The 22,750-nt window shown below is 47.7% G+C and overlaps 1 protein-coding gene across 1 annotated transcript in view; it reads right to left on the bottom strand.

Annotated features, from left to right (window-relative positions):
• DZIP1 (DAZ interacting zinc finger protein 1) overlaps window positions 1–20,777 on the bottom strand; it is a 51,398-nt gene extending 30,621 nt beyond the window's left edge. The window contains exons 1-10 of the mRNA XM_040991546.1: window positions 20,724–20,777; window positions 20,078–20,176; window positions 19,700–19,993; window positions 19,634–19,657; window positions 18,954–19,529; window positions 16,527–16,611; window positions 13,996–14,120; window positions 8,350–8,511; window positions 4,320–4,457; window positions 2,412–2,474 (exon numbers count right to left, since the gene is read on the bottom strand). Coding sequence (XP_040847480.1) covers window positions 2,412–2,474; window positions 4,320–4,457; window positions 8,350–8,511; window positions 13,996–14,120; window positions 16,527–16,611; window positions 18,954–19,529; window positions 19,634–19,657; window positions 19,700–19,993; window positions 20,078–20,176; window positions 20,724–20,777 — 1,620 coding nt within the window. The remainder of the gene's footprint in view (window positions 1–2,411; window positions 2,475–4,319; window positions 4,458–8,349; window positions 8,512–13,995; window positions 14,121–16,526; window positions 16,612–18,953; window positions 19,530–19,633; window positions 19,658–19,699; window positions 19,994–20,077; window positions 20,177–20,723) is intronic.
• Between the last annotated feature and the right edge of the window lie 1,973 nt (window positions 20,778–22,750).

Below are 22,750 nucleotides of genomic sequence, written 5' to 3'. Positions count from 1 at the left end.
ACAAAGGGGCCGGAATGTTCTAAGAATGTCCCAGAAACTGCCAGAAGACCATTGTAGTTAGAAAGAGCAGGTTCGGGCAGAGCAGACAGGATGAGCTGCAGTTGGTGGCCAAAAACCAGGTTTTGTTGCCCACTCTCTGCAGGGCAGATGAAGAAGCAGCAAGATTGAGGGAGGCTCTCAGCTCAGTGGCCAAGATGCCCATATTCCCCCTCCAAGTGCCTGGCTCTCCCAGGAGACAGCAGTCATGCTGTAACTGACCAGGGTCCTGTCACCCACTTGCAAAACCGGGATTGATTGGCCAGCCCAGTCACAGCCACTGCAGGCATGTGGCGGAGTGAACAACCAAATGGGAGCTCTCATTCATTCTGTCTCTGTCTCACTTAAATAAATAAGGAAGGGAAGACAGGTCGGTAGGCGTCAGAGAGACTGACAAAGTTAGTCACCCAATGGGATCGATTTTTCTCCCTCTTCTCTCTCTCTCTATCTTTGTCTCTCACATAAAAGGAGAAGGGAGGCACTTGGAGAGACCAATTAGGCGGTTCTTTCAGCAATGGCGAAGGGACTCAGCTAAGGGTGCAGAGAATGGAAATATACTCAAAGCTATGTGAGACATGGAAGAAATTGCACCTGAGTGGGCTTGGAAGCCACTTGCCATATGCAGAAGTGAAGCAGGCACTTCCATTCAGACCTGTTACACAAAGCCTTGCCCCAGCCAGAACAAACTCTGCTCGGTTCCCAGCGCTCTGACCCCGTCAGTCAGCATCCTCCCTTCTCCACCTTGTTGGACACAAGCAACCTGTGGTCATTCTCTCTTTTCAGCTCCATCACATGAAGCACACTCACTAAATATCTCCTGAGTGGAATCACTACCCCAAAAATGATAGGATTCCCAAGGCTTTTTAAACTGCTATGCATTTGTTCATAAACTCTACACATCATGTCCATGACTCAATGACATTCTGAGTGCAATAGAGGAAAAACTGTGGTTCCAATTTCCTCTCCTAGCAATGATACAGTTTGAAATGTATTCATTTAAAAGGCAGAAAGACAGAAAAGCTGGTTCACTATCCAAGTTGCAGCAACAGGCACAATTGGGCCAGGGCAAAGCTGGGAGCCGGAAATTTCACATGGGTCTCCCATGCAGGTGGCTGGGACCCAGGCACTTGACCCAACAACTGCTGACTCCAGAGTACACCTTAAAAGGACAGTGGAATTAGCAGAGAAGCCAGCACTCATGTCTGGGCACTCCTATTTGAGACCTGGGTGGCCCAACTGGAATGGCAGCTTAACCACTAGGCCAAATGCCTGTCCCCTAAAGACATTATAACAGTTAAATTTCTGGCGAAAGGAAGTGTCATAATTAAATTTTGTTTGTTGAAGTGATTAAACCATGTAGTAGTATTTATTTTAAAATTACTTATACTGCATCTCTGTAAAAGACAAACATAGAAACATACATTTTTTAAGATCTGTTTTTTTTTAAGATTTATTATTTTACTTTATTATTTTTATTTATTTTATTTTATTATTATTTTTAAAAAACAGATTGGAAAGGCAGATTTACAGACAGGATCCTCCATCTGCTGCTTCAAGCGGCCTCAATGGCCAGGGCTAAGTTGATCAGAAGCCAGGAGATTCTTTCGGGTTTTCCACATGGGTACAGGCTTTGGGCCATCCTATACTGTTTTCCCAAGACACAGGCAGGGAGCGGGATGGAAAATGCAGCAGCCAGGAAATGAACTGCACCCACATGGAATTTTGAGTGTGCAAGACAAGGATTAAGCCACTGAACCATAGTGCCACAATAAAAAAATGATTAAAATAACACATTCATAAGAATATAAGGTTTAAAAAAAAAGAATATAAGGTTAAACCACTGCCTGGGATATCAGCATCTCATGGGAACATTGGTTTGTGTCTCAGCAGCTCCACTTCAAATCTAGCCCCTTGCTAATAACCTAGGAAAAGCAGTGCAAGACGTTCCAATTGCTTGGGCCTTAGTCATCCACTTGTGAGACCTAGAAGACGCTCCCAGCCCAGCCCTGACTGTTGTAGCCATTTGGAGAGTAAATCAGCAGATGGAAGATCTTTCTCTCTCCCTGTTAAGATTTAGTTTTATATTGCAAAGTAGTTATATGTATAAAATGAAAAGGACATAAAACTCTAAAGTAAAATCCAAGTTTCATACTCTATGTAGAGACTGATTTCTAAACACACAGAAATGCAATATTCCTGATAACATAGACAGAACACCACTAGAAATTATAATGAAACAGTAGCAGTGAACATCTTGGTATTGGAATTACAAGTAGTTTTACTTCTGTTACACATTGCTCCACATGTTTTTAAGTGGACAGATACCATTCCTTGTAAAGAAAACGCCCTGCATGGCCATTAGTGTGTGAGCTTACCTGGTTCTTTCCCTTCTTGTGTTCTTCATGAAGGGCTTGCACCTGAGCTTTCCACTTGCTTTCCTATAAAGAGTGAAATAAATAATTTATGTGCAGCTGTTACAACGGAATCTCTTACAACAGGAGCCTCCTTTTTGGTGGGAAATCTAGCTACCTAGCTGGCAAAATTTTAGCTGTTATTTTAAAAAACAGATATAGCTGGAAATAGTTAAACTTACATGCTATTTGTTTTAACCTTACACAGTAAGGTAGGTGTTCAACAAAGATTCTCTACTAAACTATTAATAATTATCTTAGATTCTGAGGCCAAAATTCATCACAAGTATTAATTGTGAGAGAACAGCTGCAGATACACTATAAATGACTGGGCCAGCTGTGTTCTGATAAAATAGTATTTACAACAACAGAAAACATTTGCCCATGTAAGGGGCCAGAAAGGAACATCACTGGACGCAGCTCACAGGGATGGAACACGGGAAATGCAGACAGGACCTTTGCATTTCAAAACCATGTCCTTCCATTCATGGGAGGCAGGCTGGAAGCAAGAGCCAGCAGTTCTGCTGGAAACAATGATTCCCAGTCCCACAGACTGGACACCAGGCTGGGCAGCCCCAGGCCAATGGAGAGAGATGGGAAGGCAATGCTCGCTGCTCTGCCCAGGGGGAAAGTGGACAACAGAGCTGCCTTCTCATGTGTCTATGCTCAGGTCCCAAGCCGGGGAACTTTCTGGAAGACGTACCACTCCAGCTGGAAATGGTCACCCTGTTAGTATTCACAGGGGACTGATTCGAGTAAGCACTGGGACACTGAATCCCGAGGACACTCAGGTCCTCACATAAAGCTGCATTGGCACAGCCTAGGACCTACACTGACTGACCCTCCTGTATACTCTAAGTCGAAATCTCTGGATAATCTATACTCCCCAATGCAAACCAAAGGCAAGTAAATGGTTGTTTAATTCAGAAGAAACACGGGTCTGCATGTGTCCAGTACAGAGGTGACGGATGCGCGGCCCATGAACACAGAGGGCCAACAGGATGGGAGAAGGGGTAAGAGACAGGTGCTGAAGGCTGGGAAATGCACGACAGGTAGGAAAGCAGCAAGAGCCAAAGCAGGAATGGGAATATGAGCTATGGGACTGCTGGAGCCTGAGGGAAAACAGGAAACAGGGGGTAAGGTGCAGGGCCCTGGCCCCAAAGGATCTCAGCTGCTGGCCAAGGGCTCAGGTCTTCCTCCTGTAAAAGCTTGGGGGACCGAGGAAGTTACAGGAAGGTTTTTAAAGACTGGACACAAACTGACCTGGCTGCAGTGGAGCTGGGAGGCAAGACACGAGTGGCAGAGAAGTTAAGCCCATGTCTCAAACAGAAAGAAAGCATCTCTTCTGACACGGTGAGTGAGCACTGGATTTTCCTTCAAAACCTGAATTCGCAAACTCATCTGACATCTGTTTCATGGTTGTTGTTGCTGTTTAAATCCCTCTAAACCACCACGACAAAACCTGAGCTAAGCACAGAGCCTCACTTCCGGAGGTCGCAGCTGCGTCTGATAAACATGCAAGAGCGTCAGTTTGCTCCCGTGTCGTGCATGCAATCTCCAAGAACAAACCCAGTGCTTCATCGCACCTTTCCACGCCCTTGGAGAGCGACAGCTATGTCAGAAACATGGAAAAACAAACAAAAGCATCCATTTCGATGGACATTGTTAGGAAAACAGGACAACCATGTACCGACTGTCTTGCTGTAGTGATATCTGTTCATCAAGAGCAAGCGTTTAACGAAGAGCTAGTATAAATCCAGCAGCTTTTAGGAAACAAGAAGAAACGAACGCACCCCCTTCGCGTGCGCTGCGGGGGCTGCCTCCCGAGAGCCCTGGGGACACTGCGGGCAGTCCCCACGACTTCTCACGCACCTGGCTGTCCAGCAGCTGCATCACGTGTTGCAGATCCCGAGAGTGCGGAGAGCGGCCGTCTTTCAACTCGTGTGCGTCTCTCAGCGTGCCGATGTTGGACTTGATCTGCAGGTTGGACTTTTGGATTTCTGACAGTTGCTGTCAAACAGGATCAGAAATCACCGGTACAGATGCTCTCTCTTGGTAGGACCAAAATATCGACCGAAACCAGGAGGACACAGCCTTGTTTGAAATCAGACTGTCCTTCCGGACATTCTTCCAGCTCCTCCCTCCCCGTCTTCCCACAGGAAGCATAGCCCATTTCTCCCACTTCTGGTCTTCCCGTCAGAACATTTACAGGGTGCAAAGTGGAAAGGAAAATCAAACTTTCTAATCTGAAATAATAGATCTTAAAAAGTGATAAAGATGCAACAGCTGCCAGAAACTGGGGAACTGAGCAATTAGATGGAGGCCAGGACAGTCCCAGGACCCCGAGAGGACATCGATTAGGGGTATACTATGGGCAGAGAAGGATGTAGCTCCCAAACTCACCCAGGAGTCTAAGCCCTGACATCTTAGTGTCCTCTTTGTATGGGACTTAAGCAGGGAGGGACTCAGGTCATTGGGAGTGTGCCCTCGAAGGCAGTCCTCTGGTGCCCTCTGGAGTTCTCACCAGAGGGCTGCCATAAAGGTCTGAGTTTGGGCCCGGGCACCAGCTCTGCCTCCTGGCTCCTCAATGGGATCCTTGCCCTGCACAAGCTCCACACTCACCAGATACCAAGCTGATCTTGGACTTGAATCAGGAATATTCTGTGCTACATAAACTTTCCCTTTATAGGTACTGGCCTCAGGTATTTCTCTGTAGTAAGAAAAATAAGTCTAATACCCAGGACAACATTTTAATTTTACCCTTTGGTTTTATGCTGTTCTCAAAGTTACTTGCAGCATAAGAGTTTCAGCGCACCACTGCAGGTAAAAAGCTCACTTCCAGACCAAAGGATGGGTCGCAAGCTTCCCGACTCATTAACTGTGGCTTCCCCAAGTGGCTTCATTTCAAACAGCACAGCATTGGGGGAAGGTATCTTTTCAGCAGAGGAACTTGCTACTGACAATGTTCCCCAGCCAGGGAATGAAAGCCAAATCAACAGTCATAAAACACATTGTGTGCCACCTTACACAATGTAATGGAAGTGTCACTGTATTTCTTCCCCCAAAAACCTATTTAAAAAAACACAACCCTATGAGCTCAGTCTAATCATGGGGAAATATTAGATTACTCCCCTCCCTCCAACAGGGATCCTGTCATATACCTGGAACGGTACTTCTCAAAATGATCAAGATCATCAAAACCAAATCTGAAACCTTGCCTCAGACAAGAGGTATGTTAAGGAGACATGAAGCTGCATAGAACGCCCCATGCTGGATGGAGACTTGGGGCAGAAAAAAAAGGATGCTAGGTAGGGACATGAGAAATCAGAAGAGAATATTATCTACTCATCTAGTATTTCACTAGTGCAACCAAAGTGCCAGAGTGCTAAGTCAGTATTAGTGGAAACTATGCAGGGCTCATGAAGATCTTTCTATGCCATCTGCTCAGTTCTTCTGTAAATCTAAGACTGTCGTAAACAGTAAAATCTATAGTTCATTTTTTAGAAGTTACTTATTTACATATTAGTTGAAACTCAGAGAGAGACAGATAAGCATGCAGGCAAGGAGACAAACAGAGAGAGATCGTCCATCTGCTGGTTCACTCTCCCATCTGCCTACAACAGCCAGGGCTGGCCCAGGCTAAACCCAGAATTCAATCCAGATTTTGCACATGGGTGGCAGGGACCCATGCACATGAGCCATCAACTGTTAACTCCCATGGTGTACAACAGCAGGAAGTGGGATGGGGAGGGGAGCAGCCAGGACTCGAACTGGACATCCCAAGATGGGATGTGAGTATCCCACACAGTGACGGAACCACTGTGCAAATGAATACTCTCTGTTAAGTCGTTACAACCATATAGACAAAAGGGGCAAATAAATCAAATGCTTGTCACCTGGTACGTGGACAAAGAAGATCCAATGCAACAGAGCCTCATTCAGCAAGAATGAATGAAGGTCTGATACAGGCTACAATTTGGTGCATCTTAAAACCACTATGTGACATGAAAGGAGCCACTGAGAAAACTCATGTGCAATATCCAGAACAGGTAACTCCTTCGAAAAAGAAAAGATCAGCAGCCGTCAGAGTCAGGGAGGAGGGCGGGGACTGATGGCAACACTGTTATCAAGGACTGGGGTGATGGCGTCTTGACTCTGTGAATGTCCTAAAGCCCATTGATTTGTATGAGTCATGAATTACATCTTAATACAGCTTTGAAAAGAAAAGCCCCCGGGTGAACAGCTGGGGGGGGAAGCTCGCCTCTGATTGTTCGGGAGCAGGAGGCAGGGGTCTGGGGGGATCGGGGCTCCCAGGCTAAAGAACTGTCACAGGCAGGAGGGCACTGTGGGAGAGATGGGTGTGGTCTTCAGAAGGGGAGGTGCTGTTGGTGGGGGTGGTAACACCTGTTTCTATGGGCTCTGCCATGTCCCGCCTGAGGAAGGAATCACAGGTGAGCCGGGAAAGGACCCCAGAGCAGAAATGGCCCAAGGAACCACACAGAGCGGTCAGGTGCAGTATCTGCGTGGCTGGAGTCCTCGCCTTGTATGCACCAGGATCCCATACAGGCACTGATTCGTGTCCCAGCCACTCCACTTCCCATCCAGCTCCCTGCTTGTGGCCTGGGAAAGCAGTGGAGGATGGCTGAAAGCCTTGAGACCCACACGGGAGACCGAAGAAGCTGCTCCTGGCTCCTGGCTTCTGGCTTCAAATTGGTTCAAAATCAACCACTGCAGCTACTTGAGGAGTGAACCAGCAGGTGGAGGATCTTTCTTTCTGTCTCTCCTTCTCTCTGTAAATCTGAGTTTCCAATAAAAATAAATAAATGTTTAGAAGGAAGGAAGGATCAAAACCACAAAGAGACATCAGCGCCTGGGGGTTCCAGCACAGAGACCCCGGAGGTGACAGGAATCCCCTCCTCACCACTCCAGGAGGCCCATGCTGAGAACCGCACAGAGAAATTTCTCTTCAGCTTTTATCAGGAAGTTACAGGCTTTGAAGAGGCTGAAAGAACAGCACAGGAAACACCCACTTCCAAGATGGTTACTATCTTGCCCCATGTGCTTTAGAAGGGTGTATTGACAACAGCAAACTTCCAGAAGGGCCAGAGAGTAACTGGGAGACACACAAAGGCCTCAGTTAAAAACTTTCAACTCTATTGCTCCAGCAAGAAAGCTCCACAGCCTGGGCGCAGACAGCTGTGCGTGCCTGTGTTCCAATGACAGTTCACTACAGAGAGCATGCAAACTTCACGTAATCTTCATATTGTCACAAAAGTCTTTTGATTTTTCCTCACCCTTTAAAATTAAAAAACACTTAAGCTTCCAGCTCATAAAAGAAAAAAGCAGCTGATGAGTAATATTCGTCCCATGGGTTGGCCCTTACGACAGAGTTCAGAGGGCTCCACGTGGGATTCCAGAACACATTGCTCTAGTCTTGTGTATAAAACGTTTTGGCCCCTAGAGGGAGCTAGAGGATCTCCCCTCAGCTCCCTCACCACTTTGCCCAGAGGATAAGGGGCCAAAGGCGCTCACCCAGTGAGCTCAGAATTCCCCAGCGGAGATGGGTGGTTTCGGAGCAATGTTTTCTATGCCACCCTTTCCAATCATGACAGAGGAGAGTTCCAAAACATGCTATCTGAGCCCAAGCAGATATGGAATGAGGGACCCTCCTCTGTGGTCTTATCAAATGCACCCCGTAAGTATTCTCTACCGGGGAGCAGAGCCAAAGCTTCCTGTGTCAAAGGTTCAACTCCTGTCTTCCGTAGGCCTCAAGCAACCCCCCGAGTTTCCCGGGGAGAGTGATATCCCACGTGGGCACAGTACAGCCCTCCGGCCAGAATCACCCAAATGGCTCGTTTCGAAGCAACCCAAAGCGCAAGAACCCGCAAGGCTTAATACTTACATATTCTAGTGCTGAATTCTTGGAAGTTAATTCTTTAAACTCCTTCATAAACATCTCCTTGACCTTTTCCATTTCACCAACTAGTTTCTCCTTTTCTTCTTCTTTCCATCGGTCAAACAGCCTCAGGAAGTCTTCTTCTTTTGTTTTCTGCATTTCATATTCCTGAAGTTATTTTAAAACATGGCTTCAGGGTTTGGATGGGAAGCAAATATGAGCAATTTAAAATCACTGGGCATTTCTCCATTCCATAGGGGCCAGTACTGCCCCTTCGGGTAGAAACACTCGACGACACAAAGATATTTCCAGTCGCACAGAGCACATCCTGACGTCCTCTAAAATACCCACACAGGTCCACGGCCAGCAGCTTCCACGCTGTGTGGACTTGCCCAGCGGACACGCATGGAAATAAGGAAGACATAAGCATACTCTAAAGAAACTCCCATGGGGCTCAAGAGTCTTTCTTGATGGTCTATCAATTTAGGTTAAGAAGCACCATCCCCTATCTCATTAAGAACAAATTCAGATTGGGAGGAATTTCATTCAACGTTTAAATAATTAATCAGGGCTTGATTTCTTGAAGACCTCCAAGAGCTTGCATTTTTTTTTTCAACTTAAATGGGAGTTTGAACATTATAAATTGACCGGACCTGACAGACATTTTAAAAAATCCTGCATCCCAACAACGGCAGGACACGTGTTCTTCAAGGCCTGTGGAATCTTCACCAGGAGAGACCATACGTTAGGCCATAAAATGTTCCTCCAATTTCAAAAGTTGAAATCACGAGAATCATTCTCTGATCACAATAGAAAAAAAAAAAAGGAAACCAGAAACAATTAATAGAAGTAATCTGAAAAATCATCAAATGCCCAAAAATATCCACACTCTAAATCCCTGGGTCCAAGAAAACCTCACCAGGGAAATTAGGAAGCACTTTCAGATGAATGCAAATGAAAACAAAACATACCTAAGCCTGTAGGATGCAGCCAAAGTAGTGACTGTGTGCAAACTCCTGCTTGTAGAAACTATACTTAAAAAAAGAAAGTTCTCAGACCAACAATCTAATTCTATCTCTTCAGAAACTACCAAAGAAGACCAGACAGAATCCACAGCCAGAAGGAAAGTAATAATGACTACTAGGAGAGAATGGAAAAGCAATGGAGAAACTCAATGAAGCCAAACTGGCTCTTCCAAAAGATCAACAAAACTGAGGAGCCTTCAGCCTGCCTGGCTTAGCTATGTGAGTGCAGACAATACGTGAGAATGTTAAAACAAGAAGACAATGAGGCCATTGTGGTGGCATAGAGCATTAAGCCTCTGCCTGCAGTTCTAGCATCCTGGCTGTTTCATTTCCAACCCAGCTCCCCGATAATGCACCTGGAAAAGCATGAGAGGACTCCAGCGCTTGGACCCTTGTACCACATAGGAGACTCAGAAGAAACTCCTGCCTCCTGCCTTTGACATGACCTAGCTCTGGCTGTTGTTGCCATGTGGGCAGGGAACCAGCAGACGGAAGGCTTCTCTCTCTCTCTTTCTCTGCCTTTCAAGTAAATAAAATAACTCTTATATTTAAAAAAAAAATACAAGAAAACAACGATCAACTATATCAAGTTAAATAACCTAAGTAAAATATTCAAATCCTTACAAAAACACAAAATTACCTAGAGTGTCTCAAGAGAAAAAAAAAAGTGTCAATGGGCTTTCAATGTGAAAAAAGTGAATTAATCATCAAAAATCTCCCAACAAAGCCCAGGACCAGGACCAGATGGTTTCACTAGGAAATTCCACCAAATATTTAAAGAAAAATTAAGACCAATCCTACTCAAACTTCCCCACAAAGTAGAAGAAAGGGAAGTATATGCCAACACATTCCATCAGGTGTGCAATACCTTGACACCAAAGGCCCACAGATGCTACAAGAAAAGAAAAAACCACAACCCAGGAAGCTTTATAAAAATCCCTAACAAAATGCTAGGAAAGTAAACACAGCAGCACAGGAAGAGGGTTGTGTTGCCTCAACAAAAGTGTTTTACCCTAAAAGAGCAAGGGTGCTTTAACATAAAAAAAAAAAACAATCAGTAATAGAAAGAAATGAAAAACCATGATTGCCTCCATGGACACAAAGATGAGGCAAACATTCAACACCTTCACATGATGCATACTGCTAGTAAAAGAATCATAGACAGGGAGGCCTTTAACACGACACAGTACACCATAGACAAAAACTAGCTCTAAGTGTGTCGATAATCTAAATATAAGAGCTTAAAACTATGAAACCCACTGGAATATATAAAGACTATATTAGAGGTTGAGTGGAGAGTTGTTTAACGAGGACCAAGCTTTAGTTTTGCAATCACAAAAATTCTAGAAATTGGTTGCACAACAACCTAAACATAGTAGTCCCTCTTTACTTACAGTTTTACTTCCTGCAGTTTCAGTTACCTGAAGTCTGAAAGAATTAAATGATTTATAATAAATAATTCATAGGTTTAAAACTGTGCATCATTCTGAGTAGCACAATGAAAACTTGTGCTGTTCTGCTCCATTCTGCCTAGACACAAATCTTTGTCCAACATATCCAGGTTGTATATGCTATTCCCCTGTTAGTCATTTTGGTTCTCAGACTGACTAACATGGGATAGCATAATGACCCCCAAGTGCAAAAGTAGTGATGCAAGAAATTGTATTCCTTATTTATAATTGTCCTGTTTTTATTATTGTTGTTAGCCTCTTACTGTCCTTTATTTGTAAGTTGGACTTTACTGTAAATTTGACTGTATAGAGAAACAGTCGGATCCTATTTCTAGTTTTAGGCATTCCCCAAGGTCTTGGAAAGTATTCTCCATGAGGTGACCTGATAGAGGAGCTTAGGGAACTCCTCTGTCAGGATACAGACCCTGAAGGTGAGTGCAAGAACCAAGGATGGGAGATGCCCTGTCCAAGCCAAGTTACAGTATGAGCCACCATACATATTGGCCAGGCTAGGCTGAGCCAGTTCACACCTACTGACAGATGTGAGAACCAGGATGAGGTACAGGATGGGCTGGCAATGCCAACCAGTTTGCATTAGGGCTGGGACTGGGGACTGGCTGGGCTAGGCTAGGTTGCAGCACTAACCAGCATAAGCGGGAACTGGGCCAAGCTGGGCTGCAGCACCTGCTGGTGGATGCTGAGGTGAGGCAGGTCATGTCAGTCTGGGCCACAGTTCCTACCAGCGCATGAAAGACCAGGTAAGTATGAGGACTGGGACTGGGGGCAGACAAAGCTGGGCAGGGCTGCAAAGCCCATTGGCCTTCATGTGAGCTGGGTTAGGGGGATAGCCAAGTGGGGCTAAGCAACCATATATCTACAGGTGCATGCATGAGCCAGACTAAGTGCAAGCTGGTTGAGCTTTGCTGCAGCATCAGCTGACAAGTGCTGGGAATGGGGGCAAGTCCTGTCAGACCAGACCGTAGGTCCACCTGGAAAGTACAAGATCTGAGGCTGGGAGTGGGCCCAGTAGGGAAACTGTGGGCACCTCTTTGATGGGCTGCAATTCCCACTGGTGAGCATGAGAGCCAGGGTGGGGGCAGGCACAGCTGGATAGGTGGTGGTACCCACAGGCATGAGTGTGGACTGGATAGTGGGGTCAGCTGAGGTTGAGGTAGACTCCAACACCCATTAACATGTAAGAGAGCTGAATGGGATGTGGGATACACTTGACCAATCAGCTGCATATACCAGCATGTACAGGAACCAGAGCTGGGGGTGGGCCCAGTGGAGGTTATTGGGGGTCGCTCTAAGCTGCAGTTCCCACTGGTGTGTATGTGAGGGCAGAGTGTGTGGTGGGCAGGGTTAGGCTGGGCCACAGCATCCATTGGCTTGTGTATGAGATGGGGTGGGGACAGAATTAATCAGATGACTGCAACAACCAGGATGTGTGTAGGCTGATGTGAGCGATGAAGTAGGACAGACCTCACATTGGCTGGCACACACAGTAGTCATATTAGGGTCACCTCTGGCGAGGTTGCTTTGGGGATACTCCCCCAACTGGATCACTAGACTTAGAACTCCAACCACGGTAAAAATACAGGATAAGTGGTCTGACTATAGAGTGATTGTGTCAGAACTAGGTCTCCACAGTTGCTGAGGCCTGTGTGGTGGGCATGCTCACGCCCATGGGGGACATGACAAGCAGTTCATTGAGGCCTGCAGAGGACATCTAGTATCATAGAGGGCAGAACACATTGGACAACTCCTAGAGAAGTATCTGGGCAAATCAAGACTCTAAGGTGGACTGTGTCAGCCAATGAACCTTGGAAGGATTGCCTCAACCTTGGAACAATGAAATCAACAGCATCTCAGAACTATCAAAACCACTTGAGCAGTATCCTAGAACATGTTCCACATTGGAGACCCACTGACAGATGTGGGTCCCTGGGATGACATCGGGTGGCCTTCCCCCATTCCTGGGTACTGATGCGGTTGGGTTGTTGGGAGTGGCCCTCTCTCCTTCTCTCTCCACTGTTCCCTGACACCAGGAGAAAAAAGGAGATTGGAGGCAATAATTGTTTCATCCACTTTCCCCTATTCTTTGACCCTCCCTACCCTAACTGGTGGTCCACATGGGCACGTATCCCTCTAAACTATGTCAACATCATCAAAAATAAAATGAATTTGTTTTAAAGTGCTCTCCATGGTTAAGGAGGAACTATTTTACACTTAACAGTACTGAACTATACACTTTCCAATGATTAAGTTGGCCAATTGTGATTCGTATGCATTTTTTGATATTTGGGAGAGAGAGAGACCATACGGGAGACAACAGAGCTTCGTCACTTCTTCTGAGAAATGACTTGCCATTTCCCCTAGAAAGTCAAATTTTCCATCCCTAGCAGGAAACAAGAGAAAGCCAAACACACTAATACTTGTCATTTAATAGCAACAAGAAGAGAAATGCTCTCCAAGGGCCTTCCTCTTTCTGTGAAGTCAATTCTCTGTTGGATCAGTGAAGGCGGACTTGACATCCGTAGTCGTAAGAACTAAGACACTATGGCCTTCTTTCCTCCTGGAGCCCCTTCATCACCCCTAAGTAACTTTGAATCAGGCCTTCTAAGCCCTCAACTGTTTGGGAAATGGTCACAGATATGAGATGGGAAAGACAGCTTTTGCACGAAAGAGACCTGACCCACTGTTGGTGGCTTTGAATGTGGAGGAGGAGGCCAGTGAGCCAAGGAGCCGCAGCAGCCTCTGCGGGACAGTAGCAGGAGCCCTCGGCAGCCAGCCAGCAGGAAAGCACACACCTCACTCCTGCAACACCAAGGAGCTCAGCTCCACTGGCAACCCAAATAGGCAGCAACTGGTCTCTCTAGTGAGGACCACGGCCCGGCTGACACCTTCATTTTACCCAGTGAGACTCATGTCAGACGTGTGACCCACAGGAATACAGTGTAAGACAATGTACATGACTTGCTTTAAGCCTCGAGTTCCATTTCCAGGAACATGCTTTGTAGTAAGATAATGAAAAGTTAGATTGGCTGTACCAAATGCAACCACATTTTATTGAGTTCTAGAAAAGCCTATGTACCCTGTTTATGAAGTCTGTGGCACACGTGAATGACGTGGCATTCATTGCCATTACAAGACTATTGTTCGGTTTTGTGTCCTACCTTAGAGAACCTGACGGCGTGGGCGTGCTGGGCGGCCTCCAACTGCGACTTGGTGAGCTGCAGCTGCTCCTTCAACATGTCGATCTCACCCTGCAGCTTATCGGTCTGGGCTTTTGTCTTATACTCTGTGCCAACAGAAAGGCTTGTCAAAACAAGATCACAGAAACCATCTGAACACTTGCGGGATGCAGTCCTAAGGGTAAGTCGGAGGAAGTGCTCGTCCCTGGGAGATCACTACTGGTTTACCCCCTGTGAGCCCACTTGTGCTCTGTAGTTCTTATCTGGAACCTTGGACATTACTGGGCCATGAGTTATTTTCAGCAGATTGTTTCATCCACTGTATGGAGCCCTGTGCAGGAAGCTACAATGATGGCAACACATAATCCTGGCTGCTAGGACCCAATGGCAATCTGGACTCTTTTTAGAGATGCCTGTCTCCTTGGAAACAATGGCTTCCACTGCAAGTGCTACCACATAAAAGTTTCTAACTCAGCATCCTTTGGGCTCCCACCAAACTCCTGATGATTCCTTCAGTGTCAAACAAGCAAAGGGCTCACATTCCAAATGCAAAACCGGGGGCTTTACTCTGTCATCAGGGGCAGAAGTGAGGCTTTCTGAAAAGTTGTAAAAGGTAGAGACAAGTGAGGGAGAGTACTTAGGAACCTGTACTTACATGAAGATGTACACATGATTGAATGGCTATACATGTGGCTGTGAGTGTAGACATGAAAGGTATGGAAACCAAAGTAGAAAGTCAGAATCTCAAAGATGACCTGAAGAAATAATACTCATTTCAGAGTCTGAAATGCCCTCTGAAACAAGTATGAGAAAGAATAAGATACTGAAACAGAAGAGAAAGAAGGTCAGTCTCATACTGAAGAATGATAGAATCATCAAAATAGTGCACCCTTCTATTTTTTCCAATCTACTGCTAAACTGTATCAGTAGTCCATAGCTTTTAAGTGAAATTTTAAATACTTATTGTATCTATAAAGCCTAGCTATTTCCTAACTGAAAGGATTTATCTAGAACAGGCAGGAATAGAAACACAGCTGGCTGAAAATGGAGGTGGGTTGGGGGGTGGCTCAGGGACTGGACACCAACTAGAGACTAGAAATCAAGATGATCATTACTATGGCAACCCACAGAGTTTTGATCTGCCCACAGGGAATGATGTCTTCGTTCTTTGCTTTTGAGAACATCCACATGGCAGGAAGTCTGCTGCGTTGGTGTGACACAGAATCTTGGCTCTCTGTCATCTTCTCTTCCAGAAACACCCAGACACATCTCAGCATCCCTCTGATCAAGTGATGCTTCTCATGTCACTCCCCGACCCCAGTGCTATTGGAAGCAGTGTCTGTATTCGATGGCAATTACTTCCTCAGGATTCTCAGCCCACTCAAGTCAGGTTGCTATCCCCAACAACAGTCTGGACAACAATGGTCTATCAGGGTGAGGTTGGCCAGCCCAGCACTCCCACATTGCCTCCAAGATTCCTCTCTCCAGTTTGAGGATCTCCCTTGAGCTGTGACCTACAGCATCCCCCACATTCATATCCATTATGTGTGTGATGTAATGTGCCCATGGTCGACATAAGTTCTCGATTCTCCTTCCTGCTGCAAATCAGTTCCCACCCCTTCCACCCAGTATCCCAGGCAGCAGAACTGTCCTTCCCCCACCAAGGAGGTCAGCAGCCCAGGATGGCCTCTGCCTTGCCTGTTATTCTCATGCTGAGTCACATTTCCATAGGCCTTACCCCCAAAATATGTGCTTTGCATATTCATCTCCCCTTGCGCAGGGAGCTTTCTGGTCCAGTCTATCATAGTCTCTCACTGAGGCTGCTGGGTCAGCCTCACCACTTCTCCACCTGCTTCCACTGCTGGCTCTGAGCAGCACAGCAAATGGGACTTTTTTTCAGGTATAAGTTAGATCACATTCTCCTCATTCAAACCCCTCAGCATTTTCCCACCATGCTCATTAAAACATTGCAGCCCAGGTCCTTCTGTGGCCCAGTCCCTCCTTTCCAGCATCATCACAGACCACCTTGCCTGCTCACTCTACTCCGCCAGTCTCCTTCCTATTACTCAAACACTTCATCCCAGCTCTCCTCACTCCCTTACAATTGGGCTTCCAGGTGCCTGGGACACTGCCCAAATCTTCACCAAGCCAGATCTGCTCCGATTCTAACCTCTAATAGATGCTTCACTGATCACATGAAGTCACTCCTCCTCATTCTGCTTTCCCATGTTCATCGCCTTTGCCACCACTTGAAAAGACGTTGTCCTTGTAATAGTGAACTCCTTGGCCCCATGCACAGGTTGCAAAATGGTGAGAGCGGGCCCTCTCTACTGAGCTTGCAATTAGCTGCATCCACAGCCCTTACAATACTGCCTGCACACAGCAGGGATTCAGTACTGCCTTGGCAGGACCATGCCACTTAAAAGGACTGAGAAACACACTGAACCATGCCTCACTAGAAATTGAAAAAGAAAGCTAGAAGGAAGCATGTACAATATAGAGCTATTACTTACCAAAGTGAGAGTCTTCAGGGTGGCGGCGTTGGATGTGACTTTGTAGAAAAGCTTGGTTCATAAAGGCCTTGTCACAAAAATGGCACTGCAAAGAGAGTAGCAATTCTCGAATGAGTGTCTCTAACAAGTATCTTCCTGCACAGCTACAAGTAGACTTTGGGTGCCTGAGACAACGACTCTCCCCGCACGCCTGGCAAGAGATCCCGCAATCTCTTCTGCATTTCCTCATGGAGGTCTTAGCATCACCCTAAAAGGTAACCACCACTAATGACTCCATCTTCCAGATGAGGAAACCAAGGTTTTAAAGTTCAATGACTGTTTACACTGGAATAGTTGGATTCACACCCTGGTGATCGGATCTGCCAAGTATCACCTTGAAGCAATCCCAGGCCTCAAAGTCTGATAAAGCAACAGGGGCAAACCTAACAGAGGACAGAGAGCATCTGTACATACAGGAAGGACAAGGTGGTCTGGCCACTCCCACCTCTTCATGTCACACCATAGTCAACAGGTCATTCAGTGTCATCAGAGTTGCCAGGGGTCGGCAGGTATCACTTGTTTGGCAAAATCAGTCCTTTACCTTTTATCCTTCTGTATCACTCACCTTTCAAAGTCTTTGTTAACCAATAGGTTGCCCACCCCATGGAAATTAAATGAAAAGATGGTTCTAAACAAACAGGGTTTTTATATAGAAGCTCCATTGATGTTTCATGGGATGACTACCAAAACTGGAGCACAGCAAATTGTAGTATATTTCTAGAGAATCTATTCTATTTACCATGTAACAAAAGAAAAAGTCATCAGGCCAACACTGTAGGCAGCAGCTTTAGCTGCTACATCACAGTGCTGGCATCACATAGGAGTCCTGGCTGCTCCACTTCCAAGCCAGTTCCCTGCTACTGTGCTTGGAGAAAACATTGGAACATGGCCCTAGTGCTTGGGCCCCTGTACCCACGTGGGACACCCAGAAGCTCCTGGCTGCATCCTGGTCCAGTCCTGGCCACTGAAACCATTCCAAGAGTGAACCTGCACACTGAAGACTGCTCTGTGTCCATCTCTATTTAGTTTCAAATAAACAAAATAAATCTAAAAGGAAAAAAGCCATCATAGCATTACCTATATTTAATTTTCAAATGACATTTACAAAAGAGCTGTTAACCATGTCAAGTATTATGTGAAGGTTATACTTCATGGCTGTCACTCGAAGTCAAACACTAGCCTCTTTCAGAATATTCTTTCCTGCGTGCTCACTAGTTTGAGAACATTTTAGTCCTTTGAAGCCTTTGTAACCACCTTCATCCAAAATGACTAGAAACAGTGTAAAATTCATCTTCTCACTCTGTTGCTTACTTTTTTTTTTGTAAGATTTTTTAATTTTTTCCTGGAAAGGCTGATTTGCAAAGAAGAGAGACAGGACAGAGGGAGGTCTTTCACTGGCTAGTTCACTCCCCAAATGGTCACAGTGGCTGGAGCTGATCTGATCCAAATCTAGGAGCCAGGAACTTCATCTGAGTCTCTTACATGGATGCAGGTACCCAAGGACCTGAGCCATGATCCACTGCTTTCCTGGGCCATAATCAGAGAGCTAGATCGGAAGTAGAGCTGCCAAGACTAGAACCAGTGCCCACATGGGATGTTGGCGCCTACAGGTGGAGGATCAGCCTATTGAGCCATGGCACTAGCCCCAGTTCCAATATCATTAGCAAACACTGTTTGCATCTTTGGCACTTCCTCCAACTAATTGATTAACAAGAAGTATATTGATTTCTGTTATACTAAAACACTACTCTATTTGTCTTGGGTTCAATGTCTAACCAATACCAGCTGGAAACTAAGAGGAGAAAAACAAATCCGTTTCATTCTGTAAATGTCAATGTAATTAAACATTCTTGTTCTGAGGAAGTACACACACGGACATGTTTAGGAGTGCACAGCTCATTGCAAAGTGGCTTAGAAGCCCTCACACTGGGTACACAGCTTGCTGGGAGCTCAGCCAACCTGGCAAGTGTTAATAATTGGTGAATGTGGGTGAAATGTGTCTCAAAGTTCTTGGCACTATCACGACCACTTTTCTGTCCCTTTCAATGGACCCCTAATTTCCAACAATAAGAAACTCCTAACAGTTGGATCATCCCACTGCGCCTGGGGACTGGCCTCCGCCATCCTTTGGTTTGTCACGGCATGGTAGGAGGAAGGGCCCAACAGGCAGCATTTCGGTGACCTCCACAAAACACTACAGATGACACTAGCTGTTTAATTATTAACGCTCTGGTCACTGCAGAATGCAATGAACTAGACCATCAGATGGCGATTTTTTTTTCCGCTTCACCATAAGCCGTTTCTTCTGATGAGCATAACAGCTCTGGAAGGAGGAGGCGTGGGGCTTTGGGGAGCTTCCAGAGCGGCGTCCTCAGGGCCACTTCTCACCTGAAAGTAGCTGGTCTTGGCCTCGATCATGAGCTGCTGCGTGGAGATCATCTTCTTCCGGCGCTTACACTCCTCCTTCAGCAGCTTGATCTCGCCAGCCTGTTTATGCAGCAGCTTGCGGCTCTGCTCTCCCTCGTTGAGGCTCAGGCGCAGCCGCTCCTCCAGGGAGCGCAGCTGCGAGGTGAGGAACTCCTGCGAGTGTAGCAGGTACTCAATGGTCAGCTGCGCCAGGCGGATGAGCTTCAGCAGCACCGGGTCCACCCCGGACTGGCAGTGCGGGCACTTCTCATCCTCCAGCTTGCAGAAGGTGATGTTCATGATGTTCTCCTGCAGCGTCAGCACGTCCACCGCCCCGGCCACCTTGTCCACGTCGATGGCGCTCAGCCGCCGCCAGTCCACGCTCTCCAGGCGCGGCCTGAACTGGAAGAAGGGCTGCGGGGGGCCCGACGCCATCGCTGCCACGCCAGGAGGGAAGCAAGTCATGGATGCTGTGGCCGCACCTCCCGCGCCGAGCGTGGAGGCATCGGGCCCCTCAGGGCCACCAGCCAGCGGGTAGTACACGTGCTTCTGGAAGGGCTGCAGAAGGAGGAGATGGCACGCTGGGAGGGAAGCTGGGGTCCCATGGAGCCCCGACTGCCAGGCGCTCACCTCCCACCCCAGGATCCCGTTACGCTTCTTACCATGTTCGCCAGCCAATCTGCCGCCTTTGCAGTCGGAGAAGCGGACTGGTGTCCTCTCTATCCGGCCTGGGCCGCCGCCACCACCACAGCCCTCGAGAGCAGAAGGCCAGGTCCTATGCGGCGGCGGTGGCGGCGGCCTAAGGTCTGGGCGTCCAGGGCGTTACTATGGCAACGCCCAAGCCCCGACCCGAGCAAAGGGCGCATCCGCCTGCGCAGCTCAGCATGCGCCGGGCGCCCTGCGGGACCAGAAAAGACACAGTGGACGCGGCCGAGTGGACACACACCGGTCCCCTTGGAGCGACGAGAAGTGTTCCACGTGTTGACACTGGTATTGTCCCCCCAGGATGCATAAGGATTTAACTTTTCCGAAAGGGTTCATATTTCACAATGTTGCAAATTGGCAGAGGAGGAGCTTCCCTCACCTGTTCAGGTCTTGGTATTTACCTGATCAACTTGCGAGGGGTCTGCATTGCTTTCCGGAGGGCGCTTAGCGGTTTCTAGCAGCTGCGTGCAAGACCCGAGGTGCCTTCTGGCAGCTGCCCGCTGTCACCACCGAAGTCGGTGAGTGGAAGAAGAGAAGCCGGACATCTCTCAGTCCACCGGGGAGACCCTGCTTGGACCAACCATCAGGGAAATGTTTTTCCTTCCTAACAACCAAATAGGTGAACAAAAGAGAGGAATATACCTTTCAGAGTAACTGCAAGTAAAGCTGTAACAGCAAATCGCGGCTCCCACGTTTTAGATACCGGCGAACCAGAAATAAACCCAGCCCAAAGCATCCATAAATGAGGCATGCATGGCGCGTAGAAGCTCGCACATCTAAAGAGTGGTTAATGGCCCTGAAAATGGAACTGTGAACGATTCGCTGCAGCCTGGCATTAAAAGTCCTAGAAACACCCCTCCTCGGGGACAGATTCTCGGGTTGATTCCTGTGTTTTCCTGATGGCTGCCCTAGAGCGAGAATGTCAACCCTGGGCCTTGGTTTCCACATGGCATCAAGGGATACCAACCTGGCAGGTCTGCAGGCTCTGGGCTCCATCCACTGATCTGCAGGGTCAGCAGGAACAAGGGCCACGACACTCCTGCTCACCGATACGTTCCCCCAGCACCTAGCACGGGATGGGCAGAAGAAGCCGTTCACCATATCCCCAACGGACATGAAAGTACACGGGGAGCGCAGGGATCCGGGTCTTTGGTTAAGGAAATGCAGGCCCCCTCATCCCTTCTATTTTTCCTTGCACTGGACTGTTGCAGGGCTTAACCAATGCTCGGAGCTGAATGTGGGGGCGGCCTGCGCGGCCCGGCAAAAGGCGCGCAGGCCCGAGGGGCCGCTCTCGGTTAGCCGCCAGCACTCCAGCCTGGGGACTCACGCGTACTGCCCACCCTCGTCCCCTTGATCAAATCTCGGTCACAAGATGGCCGAGACAAGAAAAGGGGGGCCCCTCTTTTGGCGTTCTCTCCGCAGGGACCCCAATCACGCGCGGGAGCCTCCAATCCCAGCGCCCGACATTGCGGGCCCAGCCAAACCCGCAAAGACAAAGGCCGAAGGACGCGAGCCACGATGGGGGCCTTGATAAGCCGGGATGGAGGAGCAGCGGCGGTAGCCACGCCATCGGGGTCTGAAGCGGCTCGGTTCGGAGCCAGGAGAGGCGGGAAGCCGGCCTATCTTCGCCGGCAGCGAGATGTCGGTCCTGCCGCGCGGCTCCCGCGGTCTCCTGGTGCATCCCTGCCCCCGGCTCACCCCAGCTGCGCGCTCCAGGACAGATGCCGAGCGCTGCAGGCGGACGGGGGCGACGCAGGGAAACCCGGATCCTAAAGGTGCTGCTACAGACAGCGGAGGCCGAGGAGCGAGGAGCAGAGCCGGGAGAGGCGGGCAGCCTGTTTCTTCCAGGGCGCGGGACGCAGCGTGTCTCCAACTCCGGGCAGGTTGTGGCGAGACTGGTCCTCCCAGATCGCAGGCCGCCGGCGTCGCGGGATCCCCCACCCCCCTCCCGCCCCCTCCCCTCCGCGGTCTCCGTCGGCCTCTTCCCTCCGCAGCCCGGCTCCTCTGGCAGCTGGGCGGGCCCGCGCGCGTCTACACCGCGGCTCCAAAGAGCTCTCGGCCAATCCCACCGCTGCTGCAGACACGTGGTGCCGGGGCGCGCTCTGTTGCTGGCGCGGGGTGTTCGCCCCGGGAAGGCTTTTTAAAGACAAACCGGATTCGCTCCTATCTACCTGGTGGTCTAAGGGGCCGTCAGATAATAGGTTACCCACTGACGTTGTGCGTAAATTCTCTTCCAAGGAGAGATGCCAGACGGGCTGTGCTAGACAGACCTCGTGGATCAGGAGCTGAGTTACAATTAGAACTCGTGTCCTGGCAATGGTACAAAATTCAGTATTTTGAAATCAGGACTAATCCAGAAAATACGCATGCTATTTTGGTAACCCGGAGGTTGAAACAGACTGGGATAATTGAATGCATCTTTTGCAAGATCTTAGTGTCTTGTAAAGAAAAAAAATTCTTTAAAGTGTAGTCGTAGAACTTAATGCCATTCAACATGTGATTCTAAAAATACCATTTATGCTTCTTTCTCCTGGGATGAGTCAATCTTGTACCATACTTTAACACAAGGTGTCAAGGCTCAGCAAATATTCCTGTTCAATTCATTGAATTAATTCTAGTTGAATTTGGAAGGCTGGAACAAGTGTAAGATTTGGGATTCATTTAGTTTTCAAATGCCCTGAGTTTGAAAGAGAATCAAGGTTTCTGTAATACTTCTATAATTACCATGACTAACTGCTGTTAGTGGAAATTTCAGGCAACATGGATGGGGCCATTGTTTGTAAATCTATACTGTGAGTGTGTGTGTGTGTGTGTGTGTGTGTGTGTGTGTGAGAGAGAGAGAGAGAGAGAGAGAGAGAGATGGTTGTTGACTTATTGCTAATGAGTCTTTTGAGTTATGTGTATGTCAGATTTCCTACTGGCCATCTCTTATGTCAGAGGTGTGTAGAAATAGAAAAATGTAAGACTAAGCAATTGACTTTGGCATGACCTAACCGTCATCCCACATTCTTGACACTTTGAACAAACCTATTATACCCATTTGCACATAAAACTTCTTTGTTTCAAATGCTTGC

This window comes from Ochotona curzoniae, unplaced genomic scaffold (assembly GCF_017591425.1).
Source record: "Ochotona curzoniae isolate NIBS_2020 unplaced genomic scaffold, NIBS_Ocur_1.0 contig_64, whole genome shotgun sequence".
Lineage (NCBI taxonomy): Eukaryota > Metazoa > Chordata > Mammalia > Lagomorpha > Ochotonidae > Ochotona > Ochotona curzoniae.
This window is presented reverse-complemented; position numbering and strand designations above follow the sequence as displayed.